The following is a 12,661-nucleotide window of genomic DNA, read 5'->3' on the forward strand; positions in this document are numbered from 1 at the left end:
ATTGGCTGCTCCTGGAGCCCCCAAACCGAGCCCCGTGGACCTGTCCTGGACCCCCAAAGTGATACCCCTGAAGCCCAAACCAATCATCCTGGATCACGAGACCAAGACCCCTAGAGCCCCAAAACGGAGACACTCAGAGCCTCAAACCAAGACTGTGGCCCTCGGACCCCCTGGACACCCCAAACCGAGACCTCTGAACACTCCAAACCGAGACCTCTGAACACCCCAAACCGAGACCTCTGAACACCCCAAACCGAGACCCCCGGACACCCCAAACCGAGACCCCCGAACACCCCAAACCGAGACCTCTGAACACCCCAAACCGAGACCTCTGAACACCCCAAACCGAGACCCCCGGACACCCCAAACCGAGACCTCTGAACACCCCAAACTGAGACCCCCGGACACCCCAAACCGAGACCTCTGAACACCCCAAACTGAGACCCCCGGACACCCAAACCGAGACCCCCGGACACCCCAAACTGAAACTCTTCACCGCCCCTCTCCCCCCATCAGGACCACCCCCAAGGCCCTCAGGGCCCCAAATTTCCCCCTCACCACTCCTCCACTTGCCCTTATGACCCCCCAACTCCTCCTTCACAGCCGTTCCCCGCCCCTCAGGGCCCCCACAGTCCTTAAATGGCTCCCCCCAGCCCCACAGGACCCCTCCCGTTCCCCCTCACAGCCCCCTCAGCCTCACAAGACCCCTTCCTTTCCCCTCACAGGCCCCAGGACCCCCCCAGTTTCTCCCTCACAGCCCCCTCGGCCCCACAGGACCCTCCACTCTCCCCTCACAGCCCCCTTGGCCCCACAGGACCCCTTCCTTTCCCCTCACAGCCCCCTCGGCCCCACAGGACCCCCCCAATTTCCCCCTCCCCGCCCCTCGCCGTTCTCTCCGCCGCCCGGGCTCTCACGGGGCGCTGCCGAGGTGCCTCCGCGGGGTGAGGAAGAGGAGGCGGGCGGGCCGGGCGGCGCTGGCGTCGGGGTGAGCGCTCCAGGGCTTGGCGTAGCTGTGGTCGAGGCACACCAGGTCCAGCTCCCGCTCGTGCGCCGACAGCTGCAGCAGCAGCGACGTGCCCATCCTGCGGGCCGACCACTGCAGCTCCCGCTCCCTGTCGCGCTCCCTGTCGCGATCGCGGTCCCCGGCGCGCTGCGACATGGCGGGAGCCCCGCCCCCTTCCCACCCCTCACCGCCTCCCCTCAGCGCGCCTGCGCGGGGCGCGCTCCCGCCTCTCCCCGCCCCTCAGCGCGCCTGCGCGGGGCGCGCTCCCGCCTCTCCCCGCCCCTCAGCGCGCCTGCGCGGGGCGCGCTCCCGCCTCTCCCCCCCCGCCCCTCAGCGCGCCTGCGCGGGGCGCGCTCCCGCCTCTCCCCCGCCCCTCAGCGCGCCTGCGCGGGGCGCGCTCCCGTCTCCCCCTCAGGGCGAGTGCGCCGGGCGCGCTCCCGCGGCACCGCCGAGTGTCCCCGTGGGAAGGGACCCGCGGGGATCGGGGAATGTCCCCGGGGCGAAGGGACACTCGAGGCTCATCCAGCCCCGCACACCCCCGTGGGCGCTCCCGCAGGGTCACGGAGCGTCCCGCGGGGGGACACGGGGACGTTACCGGGTGGCAGAGCCGCCCGCGCCGCCGGCCGCCGTTGGCGCGCTGGGGCACGGGGCTGGGGCACGGGAACCCAACCGCCGTGCTGCTCGCCAGAGGGCTGATGGCACCTGGGGCTGGCGCAGTGGTGGCAGCCCCGTGGTGAGAAACCTGCGGCAGGTGACAGCGCCTCGGGGGTGGCACCTTGGTGGCACCCCCTTGGTGACAAACCTGCAGCCATCACCGGTGACAGCACCTCGGGGTGGCCCATTGGTGGCACTCCTTGGTGACAGCACCTCGGGGTTGGCACCTTGGTGGCAGCCCTCGGTGGCAGCTCTGTCCTCGGTGCCAGCGCTCCGTGGCCATGTTGCGGTGCCATGTGGTCGCCGTCCACATTCCCGGGGCCTCTGGCTTCGGTCCCGGTGTCCTGCTGTCCGTCTGCTTCCGAGGTACCGTGGGGTGCGGGGCTGGGCACGCGGCGGTGGCCGTCCCCGTGGCACAGGGTGGCACCGGCCATGTGGCATTGACCATCGTGGGGTGGCCTCGCCGTGTGATGGGACGGTGCCAGCCACACCTGGGGACAGCGCTGGGTGTCCCTGTGCATGGGGCCAGTGCCAGGCTTCCCCTGGCACCCCAATGTCCCCACCCTGAGGTGCCACCACCCCCTCCTGTCCCCACACAGGCACCTCCAGGAGAACCCAGGTGGTGCCCGAGGAGCGCAGCCTCGCCTGGAATGAGGTGAGGTGACCCTGGGCTGAGCCGTGGTGGCACAGGGACACACGGGTCACCCCCTGACCCTTGTCACCTGCCCCCTCAGGAGCTGGTGTGGCCGCTGGACACGTGTCCCCTGAATGCCACGGACACGCTGAGCCTGCGCCTGCGGCGCTGGGACCGCCCGGTGCCCCAGGGGTGAGTGACAGCCCTGGGTGGACACCCCGAGGTCACCCCCCTGAGCACGGCCACCCTCACCGTGTCCCCCTCTCCCACAGGGACCTGGGTGCCACCACGGTGTCCCTGGACGAGTTGGTGGCCAACCCCAGCCTGCCGATGGCCCTCAGGGACATCCCACTGCTGGACCACCGGGAGCGGCGCACGGGGGTGAGCCCCCACCCCACCCCGCAGCACCCCGGGGTGTCCCCGGGCGCTGTCCCCGTGTCACTGTCCCTTTGCAGTGCACCGTCACCTTCCGCTGCTCCTACGACCCTCACGGCGCGGCCGGGGACCTCGGTGACACCGCGCTCGGACAGGTGGCACTGGAGCCACCCCGCTGCTCCGGGACGGGCCCTGCGGACAGGAAAGAGGATTTCCAGGTATGGCACTCACGGGCGCGGTGACAGCCGGGGGGGTGACGTCCCCTCCCGGCCACCACGTCACCGCCACCCCGCAGGTCCGGGTGAGGGTCATCAAGGGCCGCCAGCTGCGGGGCAAGGACATCAAACCCGTGGTGAAGGTCCTCATCGGGAAGCAGAACTTCCGCACCCGCAGCCGCAGCGGGAACAACCCCTACTTCAATGAGGTGACACCAGCGAGGGGACACGGGGACAGCCAGTGTCCCTCGGCCTGCCCTCACCGTCTCCGGGCTGGTTTTTAGGTGTTTTGCCAGAATTTCCACCAGACGCCTGAGCAGCTGGTGGCACAGCCCATCCGGATCCAGGTGGGAGGGGTTGGTGGCACCGGGGGGACACAGGGACACAGGGTGACAGGGACACAGGGACAGAGGGACAGAGGGACACGGGGACAGAGGGTGACAGGGACAGAGGGACATGGGACATAGGGACACAGGGACAGAGGGACACAGGGTGACAGGGACAGAGGGACACAGGTGACAAGGACACAGGGACAGAGGGACACAGGGACAGAGGGACATAGGGACAGAGGGTGACAGGGACAGAGGGACAGAGGGTGACAGGGACAGAGGGACATGGGACATAGGGACACAGGGACACGGACACAGGGACACAGGGTGACAGGGACAGAGGGACATGGGACATAGGGACACAGGGACACAGGGACACAGGGTGACAGGGACACAGGGACACAGGGTGACAGGGACACAAGGTGACAGGGACAGAGGGACACAGAGACACAGGGTGACAGGGACAGAGGGACACAGGGACAGAGGGAGACAGGGACACAAGGTGACAGGAACAGAGGGACACAGAGACACAGGGTGACAGGGACACAGGGACAGAGGGACACAGGGACAGGGTGACAGGGACAGAGGGACACAGGGTGACAGGGACAGAGGGACACAGGGACATAGGGACACAGAGACATAGGGACACAGACACAGGGTGACAGGGACAGAAGGACGCAGGGACAGAGGGACAGAGGGTGACAGGGACAGAGGGACACAGGGACAGAGGGACACAGAGACACAGAGACACAGGGTGACAGGGACACAGGGACAGAGGGACACAGAGACACAGGGTGACAGGGACACAGGGTGACAGGTACACAGGGACAGAGGGACACAGAGACACAGGGACAGAGGGTGACAGGGACACAGGGTGACAGGGACAGAAGGACGCAGGGACAGAGGGACAGAGGGTGACAGGGACAGAGGGTGACAGGGACAGAGGGACGCAGGGACAGAGGGACAGAGGGTGACAGGGACACAGGGACACAGGGACATAGGGACACAGGGATATAGGGATATAGAGACACAGGGACACAGGGATATAGGGACATAGGGACACAAGGACACAGGGACAGCCGTGTCCCCTTCCCCGTCACAGGTGCTGCGTTCACCAAACATCTGCACCAAATCTGTCATCGGCGTCTTCGAGGTGAGGGGTGGAGCGTTGGGAATGGGGGACCGGGAATGGGGGATCGGGAATTGGGTGTTGGGAACGGGGTGTCAGGAATGGGGTGTCGGGAATGGGGGATCAGGAATGGGGTGTCAGGAATGGGGGATCGGGAACGGGGCATTGGAATTGGGTGTTGGGAATGGGGTGTCGGGAATGGGGGATCAGGAATGGGGGATCAGGAATGGGGTTTTGGGAATTGGGCATCAGGAACAGGGTGTTGGGAATGGGGGGTCTGGAATGGGGTGTCAGGAATGGGGGATCTGGAATGGGGCATCAGGGACGGGGTGTCGGGCATGGGAGATTGGGAATGGGGCATCAGAAAAGGGATGGTGGGAATGGGGGATCTGGAATGGGACATCAGGATTTGGGGATCGGGAATGGGGCATTGGGAACGGGGTGTTGGGAATGGAGGGTCTGGAATGGGGGTGTCAGGAATGGGGGATCGGGAATGGGGCACCAGGAATGGGGTTTTGGGAATAGGGTGTTGGGAATGGGCTGTCAGGAATGGGATTTTGGGAATGGGGCGTCGGGAATGGGGCTGTCAGAGCACTCTCACCCCCTTTGCCATTCCCACAGCTCGATGTCGGCACCGTCTACTCTGCCCCAGGTAACGAGAGGGTTCGGGTGATGCTGGGTGACACTGGGGTGACACTGGGGTGACACTGGGGTGATGCATTTTGGGGGCTGTTTCGGGCAGGCCCTGGTTGGGGTTGAACCGGTGATTTTGGGGGAACACCATGCGTTTTGGGGATGTTTCAGGCAGGCCCTGGTTGGGGTTGAACCGGTGATTTTGGGGGGACACCGTGTGTTTTGGGGATGTTTCAGGCAGGCCCTGGTTGGGGTTGAACCGGTGATTTTGGGGGGACACCGTGCGTTTTGGGGGATGTTTTAGGCAGTCCCTGTCCCGGGGTGACCCCGGGGTGACCCTGTGGGGTGTCTCTGGTGACACCGCGGGGTCTCCGCCGTGCCAGGGCGCAGCCTGAGCGGGAAGTGGCTGAGCCTGCGGCACCCGCGGCACCGCGACGGCCGCTCGCAGGGCTTCTTGCAGCTCAGCCTGGCCGTGCGCCGCGCCGGCGAGCGCGCCCAGGTGAGCCCCCCGCCCTCCCCCGCACCCAAAAACCCTCCCGGGGGGGTCCCCACTGTGTCACCGCCTCCCCACCAAGGGGCAGGAGATGCCGGCGGGGGACGAGGACGTGGCGGCCAACCTGCTGCGGCCCCCGGCCGGCGGCACCACGCTGCTGCTCCGCGTGTTCCGCGCCGAGGACCTGCCGCGGGGTGGGGAGCCCGGGGTTTGGGGTGGGGGAGGATTTGGGGACCCCTCTGGTCACCGCAGGGTGGGGACGCTGGGGTTTGGGGACCCCTCTGGTCATCACAGGGTGGGGACCCCGGGATTTGGGGTGGGGGGCGATTTGGGGACCACTCTGCTCACCACAGGGTGGGCACCTCAGGATTTGGGGTGGGGGAGGATTTGGGGACCCCTCTGGTCACCACAGGGTGAGGACACCGGGATTTGGGGGTGAAGGGTGGGTTTGGGGACCCCTCTGGTCACCACAGGGTGGGGACACCGGGGTTTGGGGACTCCTCTGGTCACCACAGGGTGGGGACCTCGGATTTGGGGTGGGGGAGGAGTTTGGGGACTCCCCTGGTCACCACAGGGTGGGGACACTGGGATTTGGGGTGAAGGGTGGGTTTGGGGACCCCTCTGGTCACCACAGGGTGGGGACACTGGGATTTGGGGTGAAGGGTGGGTTTGGGGACCCCTCTGGTCACCACAGGGTGGGGACACTGGGGTTTGGGGTGAAGGGTGGATTTGAGGACTCTCTGCTCACTGCAGGGTGGGGATACCAGGAATTTGGGGCGGGGACCCCCTGATCGCTGCAGGGTGGGAACCAGGGGGCATTTGGGGGTGGGGATGGATTTGGGGGACCCCCCCAAAATCTCCCTGCTCCCCATCACCGCGCAGCGGAGCCACCGCGGCCGTGCTGGGCGGCACCAAGGGCTCGCTGAAGGTGTCGGTGCGGGTCAGCTTTGGGGGCAGAACGGTGAGTGCCAGGCGAGTAATGGGGTTCTGGGGGTGCCGGGCAGGGAATTGGGGTTCTGAGGGGGTTCTGGGGGTGCCGGGCCGGGAATTGGGGTTCTGAAGGGGTTCTGGGGGTGCCAGGCAGGGAATTGGGGTTCTGAGGGGGTTCTGGGGGTGCTGGGCCGGGAATTGGGGGTTCTGGGGGTGCCGGGCTGGGAATTTGGGTTCTGAGGGGGTTCTGGGGGTGCCGGGCAGGGAATTGGGGTTCTAAGGGGGTTCTGGGGTGCCGGGCTGGGAATTGGGGTTCTGAGGGGGTTCTGTGGGTGCCGGGCCAGGAATTGGGGTTCTGAGGGTGCTGGGCAGGGAATTGGGAGTTCTGAGGGGGTTCTGGGGTGCCGGGCTGGGAATTGGGTTCTGAGGGGGTTCTGTGGGTGCTGGGCAGGGAATTGGGGTTCCGAGGGGGTTCTGTGGGTGCCGGGCCGGGAATTGGGGTTCTGAAGGGGTTCTTGGGGTGCCGGGCCAGGAATTGGGGTTCTGAGGGGATGCTGGGGTGCCGGGCTGGGAACTGTGGTTCTGAGGGGGTTCTGTGGGTGCCAGGCAGGGAACTGGGGTTCTGAGGGGGTTCTGTGGGTGCCGGGCAGGGAATTGGGGTTCTGAGGGGATGCTGGGGGTGCCGGGCTGGGAATTGGGGTTCTGAGGGGGTTCTGGGGGTGCCAGGCAGGGAATTGGGGTTCTGAGGGGGTTCTGGGGGTGCCGGGCTGGGAATTGGGGTTCTGAGGGGGTTCTGGGGGTGCCGGATCCCTTTGGGGGCTCACACCTTCCCCCACGGCAGCTCTGCACCCGCGGGGTGCCCCCTGATGCCAACCCCGAGTGGAACGAGGTTTTCTTCTTCCCCTTGCGGGTGAGGGACCCCCCTCCCAGCCCCACACGCACCCCACTCCCCCTCCCCGAACAGGGGGACCCCAAAAAGGGGGGATGCCCCCATTTCCACACCCACACTTGGCGCTGTTGTGTCCCCGCAGCTGCCGCCCATCTGTGACGAGATCCAGCTGGAAATCCTCCGGGGGTGAGCAGGGACACGCCTGGCTTTGGGGGGGGACAGCCCTGCGGGTTTGGGGACAGCCCTGTGGGTTTGGGGGACACTCCGTTGGGTTTGGGGGAGAATCCTGGGTTTGGGGGACACTCCATTGGGTTTGGGGGACAATCCTGGGTTTAGGAGACAGCCCTTGGGTTTGGGGACAGCCCCGGGTTTGGGGACAATCCTTGGGTTTGGGGGACAATCCATTGGGTTTGGGGACAATCCTGGTTTAGGAGACAGCCCTTGGGTTTGGGGGACAGCCCCGGGTTTGGGGGACAATCCTGGGTTTGGGGGACACTCCATTGGGTTTGGGGGACAGCCCTGGGTTTGCGGACACTCCATTGGGTTTGGGGACAGTCCCGGGTTTGGGGGACACCCCTCGGGTTTGGGGGACACTCCATTGGGTTTTGGGGGACACTCCATTGGGTTTGGGGGACATTCCTGGGTTTGGGGGACACTCCATTGGGTTTGGGGGACAGCCCTTGGGTTTGGGGGACAATCCTTGGGTTTGGGGGACACTCCTGGGTTTGGGGACCCTCCATTGGGTTTGGGGGACAATCCTGGGTTTAGAGGACAGCCCTTGGGTTTGGGGGACAGCCCCGGGTTTGGGGACACTCCATTGGGTTTGGGGACAATCCTTGGGTTTAGGGGACAGCCCCGGGTTTGGGGGACAGCCCCGTGTTTGGGGACACTCCATTGGGTTTGGGGACAATCCTTGGGTTTAGGGGACAGCCCCGGGTTTGGGGGACAGCCCCGTGTTTGGGGACACTCCATTGGGTTTGGGGGACAATCCTTGGGTTTGGGGGACACTCCATTGGGTTTGGGGGACAGCCCTTGGGTTTGGGGGGCAATCCTTGGTTTGGGGACACTCCATTGGGTTTGGGGGACAGCCCTTGGGTTTGGGGGGCAATCCTTGGGTTTGGGGACACTCCATTGGGTTTGGGGGACAATCCTGGGTTTAGAGGACAGCCCTTGGGTTTGGGGGACAGCCCCGGGTTTGGGGGACATTCCTGGGTTTGGGGGACACCCCTCGGGTTAGGGGACAGCCCCGGGTTTGGGGGACAGCCCTGTGTTTGGGGACACTCCATTGGGTTTGGGGGACAATCCTGGGTTTGGGGGACAGCCCCGTGTTTGGGGACACTCCATTGGGTTTCGGGGACAGCCCCGGGTTTGGGGGACAATCCTGGGTTTGGGGGACACTCCATTGGGTTTGGGGGCCCCCCCCCACATTCGGGGCACCCCTCACCGTGCCCCCCCGCAGGTCGTGCCGCAGCAAAGTCCTGGGCAGGGCCACCCTCAGCCTGTCCCAGCTCTACCGGGACCGTGACGAGCTCGAGGGTGAGCGGGGGTCACCTTGTGGGGTCCCCAGCAGCCAGACCCCCTCCCCACCCCGAGGAGGACCCCAACCCTGAACCCCCTTTTCTCTGCCCCCAGAGGGGACCCCCAGTTTCTTCCCCTCCTTCGGACCCAGCTTCCTGCCCTTCTACGGACCCCGGCCCGACGCTCCCAGGGTACGGAGCAGGTGGTTTTTTGGAGGGGGAAAATGGGAGTTTTTGGGTGGGCAAATGGGGCATTTGTGGGGAAAATGAGGAGCTGTTGGGGCAAACTAAGAATTTTTGAGGGTGATGGGATGTTTGGGGTGAAAAGGGGAAAATAGAGGAGAAAATAGGATATTTAGAGGGAGAAATGGGATGCTTGGGCCTGTCACTCTGGGTTTGGGGAATGGGAAAGGGAATTTCGGATGTTTTCAAGGACAGTGGGACATTTGGGGTGAACACAGGGGGAAGGGAGAACCGGACATTTGAAGGAGGGGAAAAACGGGGAACCATTGGGCCAAATGCAGGATTTTTGGGATGAAAAGGGCACAACCCCACAGAGCCCCTCCTGGTTTGCCAGGACGCCGGGCTGGTTTATCGGGGCCGGGTGCTCCTGGAGATCTGCACCCACCTGGGGAACCCGCCCGGCCGCCAGCGCGACACTCACCGGCCTGGACGCGGAGCGGGCGCAGGTGGGGACACGGGGACACGGGGGGCACGGTGCCACCGCCGCGCCCCAGGGCCCAGCTGAGCGTTTGTGGGGTTCGTCCTCGCAGCAGAGCCGCCTGCCCCGCTGCCAGCTGGGGCTCTGTGGGGTTTTCTACGCGGCCACCATGGTGCCAGGCGGCCCCGAGCCCCTGCGCCTCGAGCTGGGCATCGGCAGCGCCGCGGCCGTCACCGAGCCGGGGCTGCCCGCGTTCGACGGTGAGCTGGGGACACCGCAGGGGTGGCAGCGGGGGCTCGGTGCCACCGTCACCGCCCCCACCCTCGGCTGGGGGTGGGAATGGGGCCGGTGAAGGCGTGGGGGGAACGCTGGGGGTCGTTCGTGGCAGCGGTGGGGTGCGCCGGGAGGTGCCGCGGGTCTGGGGACGGGCGTGGGGTGGCACCTGCTGGGCGATGTCACCCTGTGGGTCACGGGAGGCTTTGGGAATCTTGGATAGCCCGGGAGGTCGCAGCTGCCGCTCGCCGGCGCGGGCGAGTCAGTGCCGACCCCGATTGTCCCGATTTTTTCCCGATTTTTTTCCCCATTTTCCCCGATTTTTTCCCCGATTTTTTCCCGATTTTTTCCCCCCAATTTTTTCCCCCGATTTTTTTCCCCCATTTTCCCGATTTCTTTCCCGATTTTCTTTCCCGATTTTTTCCCGATTTTCCCGATTTTCCCCTCGATTTTCCCGATTTTGCCCTGATTTTTTCCCCAATTTTCCCGATTTTTTCCCCGATTTCCCCAATTTTTTCCCGATTTTCCCCCCAATTTTCCCGATTTTTTTTCCCCGATTTTTTTCCCCGATTTTTTCCCCGATTTTTTCCCCCGATTTTCCCGATTTTTTCCCCCGATTTTCCCAATTTTTTCCTGATTTTTTCCCGATTTTTCCCTGATTTTCCCAATTTTTTTCCCGATTTTCCCCCCGATTCTTTTTCCCCCGATTTTTTTCCCGGTTTTCCCAATTTTTTTCTCGATTTTCCCGATGTTTTTCCCGATTTTCCCCCCCAATTTCTCTTATTTTTTCCTGATTTTCGTGATTTTTTTCCCAATTTTTCTCCCAATCTTTTCCTGATTTTTTTCCCAATCTTTCCCCGATTTTCCCCCCCGATTTTTTCCCCGATTTTTTCCCCGATTTCCCCCCGATTTTCCTGATTTTTCCCCCGATTTTCCTGATTTTCCCCCGATTTTTTCCCCGATTTTTTCCCAATTTTTTCCCGATTTTCCCGATTTCCCCCCCGATTTTAGGGAACCTCTACCACCACCTGCCGTGGCTCGGGGACAAACCGGTGGCCGCTGTCACCTCGCTCTGGGAGGACGCCGGGCACCGCTGGGACAGCCTGAACCTGCTGCGAGCCCTGTGCCGGCGCCTGGTGAGCCCGCGGCGGGCACGGGCGGGATGGACCCCAAATCCCCCTGGGAATGGGGTGGGAATGACCCCAAATCCAGGTGGGATGGGCTGGGATTGACCCCAAATCCAGGTGGGAATGGGGTGGGAATGGGATGTGACCCCAGACCCAGGTGGGATGGGGTGGGATTGACCCCAAATCCCCCTGGGAATGGGATGGGAATGACCCCAAATCGGGGTGGGATGGGCTGGGATTGACCCCAAATCCAGGTGGGAATGGGGTGGGAATGGGATGTGACCCCAAATCGCGGTGGGATGGGCTGGGATTGACCCCAAATCCAGGTGAGAATGGGGTGGGAATGGGATGTGACCCCAAATCGCGGTGGGATGGGCTGGGATTGACCCCAAATCTGGCTGGGAATGGGATGGGAATGGGATGTGACCCCAGACCCAGGTGGGATGGGGTGGGAATGGGCTGGGATTCACCCCAAATCCAGGTGGGAATGGGGTGGGATGGGATGGGATGGGATGGGATGGGGTGGGAATGGGATGTGACCCCAAAGCTGTGTGGGAATGGGGTGGGATGTGATCCCAAATCCGGGTGCAATGGGATGGGATATGACCCCAAATCCAGGTGGGAATGGGCTGGGATTGACCCCAAATCTGTGTGGGAATGGGGTGGGAATGGGATGTGACCCCAGACCCAGGTGGGATGGGATGTGACCCCAGATCCAGGTGGGAATGGGCTGGGATTGACCCCAAATCTGTGTGGGAATGGGGTGGGATGTGATCCCAAATCCGGGTGGGATGGGGTGGGATTGACCCCAAATCTGGCTGGGAATGGGATGGGAATGGGATGTGATCCCAAATCCGGGTGCAATGGGATGGGATTGACCCCAAATCCGGGTGGGAATGGGGTGGGATGGGACCCCAAATCCAGGTGGGGATAGGCTGGGATTGATCCCAAATCCGGGTGGGGTGGGTGGGATGTGACCCCAAATCCGGCTGGGAATGGGGTGGGAATGGGATTGACCCCAAACCCGGGTGGGAATGGGATGTGATCCCAAAGCCGGGTGGGGATGGGATGGGATGGGGTGGGGTGGGATGGGGTGGGATGTGACCCGAAATCCGTGTTGGAATGGGGTGGGATGTGACCCCAAAGCCGTGTGGGAATGGGGTGGGATGGGATGGGGTGGGAATGGGATGTGACCCCAAAGCCATGTGGGAATGGGATGTGACCCCAAATCCATGTGGGAATGGGATATGACCCCAAATCCGTGTGGGAATGGGGTGGGATGGGATGGGATGGGGTGGGATGGGGTGGGATTGATGGGATGGGGTGGGATGGGGTGGGATGGGGTGGGATTGATGGGATGGGGTGGGATGGGGATGGGGATGGGGATGGGGATGGGATGGGATGGGATGGGGTGGGAATGGGATGTGACCCCAAAGCCGTGTGGGAATGGGGTGGGATGGGATGGGATGGGATGGGGTGGGAATGGGATATGACCCCAAACCCGTGTGGGAATGGGATATGACCCCAAACCCGTGTGGGAATGCTGTGGGGCCGTTCCCAGGAGCAGAACCTGGCGCGGCTGCGGCGCTGCCGCGGGGACGCCGCGAGGGCCGTCGGGGCGCGGCTGCTGCGGGAGCTGGCGCGGGACTGCGCGTGAGCCCCGGGCGACCCCAAATCCCCCGAAACGGGGCCGGGGAGTCTCGGCGGGGGGAAATGGGGGCTGGCAGGCGGGGTTTGGGGAATTTGGGACCCTTTGGGGCACGGTCTGGAGGGCGGTGGGACATTTGGGGTGGGGATGG

At 64.0% G+C, this 12,661-nt stretch overlaps 2 protein-coding genes across 7 annotated transcripts in view; one reads left to right on the top strand and one right to left on the bottom strand.

The window, feature by feature from the left end:
* The window catches only part of KANSL3 (KAT8 regulatory NSL complex subunit 3), a 42,222-nt gene extending 41,051 nt beyond the window's left edge, over positions 1-1,171 (bottom strand). For all 6 annotated transcript variants that reach the window (XM_048290140.1, XM_048290139.1, XM_048290137.1 and 3 more), the window contains exon 1: positions 915-1,171. In XM_048290140.1, coding sequence (XP_048146097.1) covers positions 915-1,159 — 245 coding nt within the window. In that variant the 5' untranslated portion in view covers positions 1,160-1,171. The remainder of the gene's footprint in view (positions 1-914) is intronic.
* Positions 1,172-1,433: 262 nt separating this feature from the next.
* Positions 1,434-12,661, top strand: part of FER1L5 (fer-1 like family member 5) — a 31,386-nt gene continuing 20,158 nt past the window's right edge. The window contains 19 exon segments of the mRNA XM_048290045.1: positions 1,434-2,023; positions 2,257-2,312; positions 2,392-2,483; positions 2,564-2,672; positions 2,747-2,884; positions 2,962-3,090; positions 3,166-3,228; positions 4,313-4,363; positions 4,961-4,991; positions 5,356-5,659; positions 6,348-6,426; positions 7,237-7,305; positions 7,427-7,470; positions 8,744-8,820; positions 8,917-8,993; positions 9,379-9,495; positions 9,497-9,722; positions 10,747-10,871; positions 12,424-12,515. Of these exon segments, the coding sequence (XP_048146002.1) occupies positions 1,939-2,023; positions 2,257-2,312; positions 2,392-2,483; positions 2,564-2,672; positions 2,747-2,884; positions 2,962-3,090; positions 3,166-3,228; positions 4,313-4,363; positions 4,961-4,991; positions 5,356-5,659; positions 6,348-6,426; positions 7,237-7,305; positions 7,427-7,470; positions 8,744-8,820; positions 8,917-8,993; positions 9,379-9,495; positions 9,497-9,722; positions 10,747-10,871; positions 12,424-12,515 (1,964 nt within the window). The 5' untranslated portion in view covers positions 1,434-1,938.

The sequence above is a fragment of the Corvus hawaiiensis genome, chromosome 36 (assembly GCF_020740725.1).
Source record: "Corvus hawaiiensis isolate bCorHaw1 chromosome 36, bCorHaw1.pri.cur, whole genome shotgun sequence".
NCBI classification, from domain to species: domain Eukaryota; kingdom Metazoa; phylum Chordata; class Aves; order Passeriformes; family Corvidae; genus Corvus; species Corvus hawaiiensis.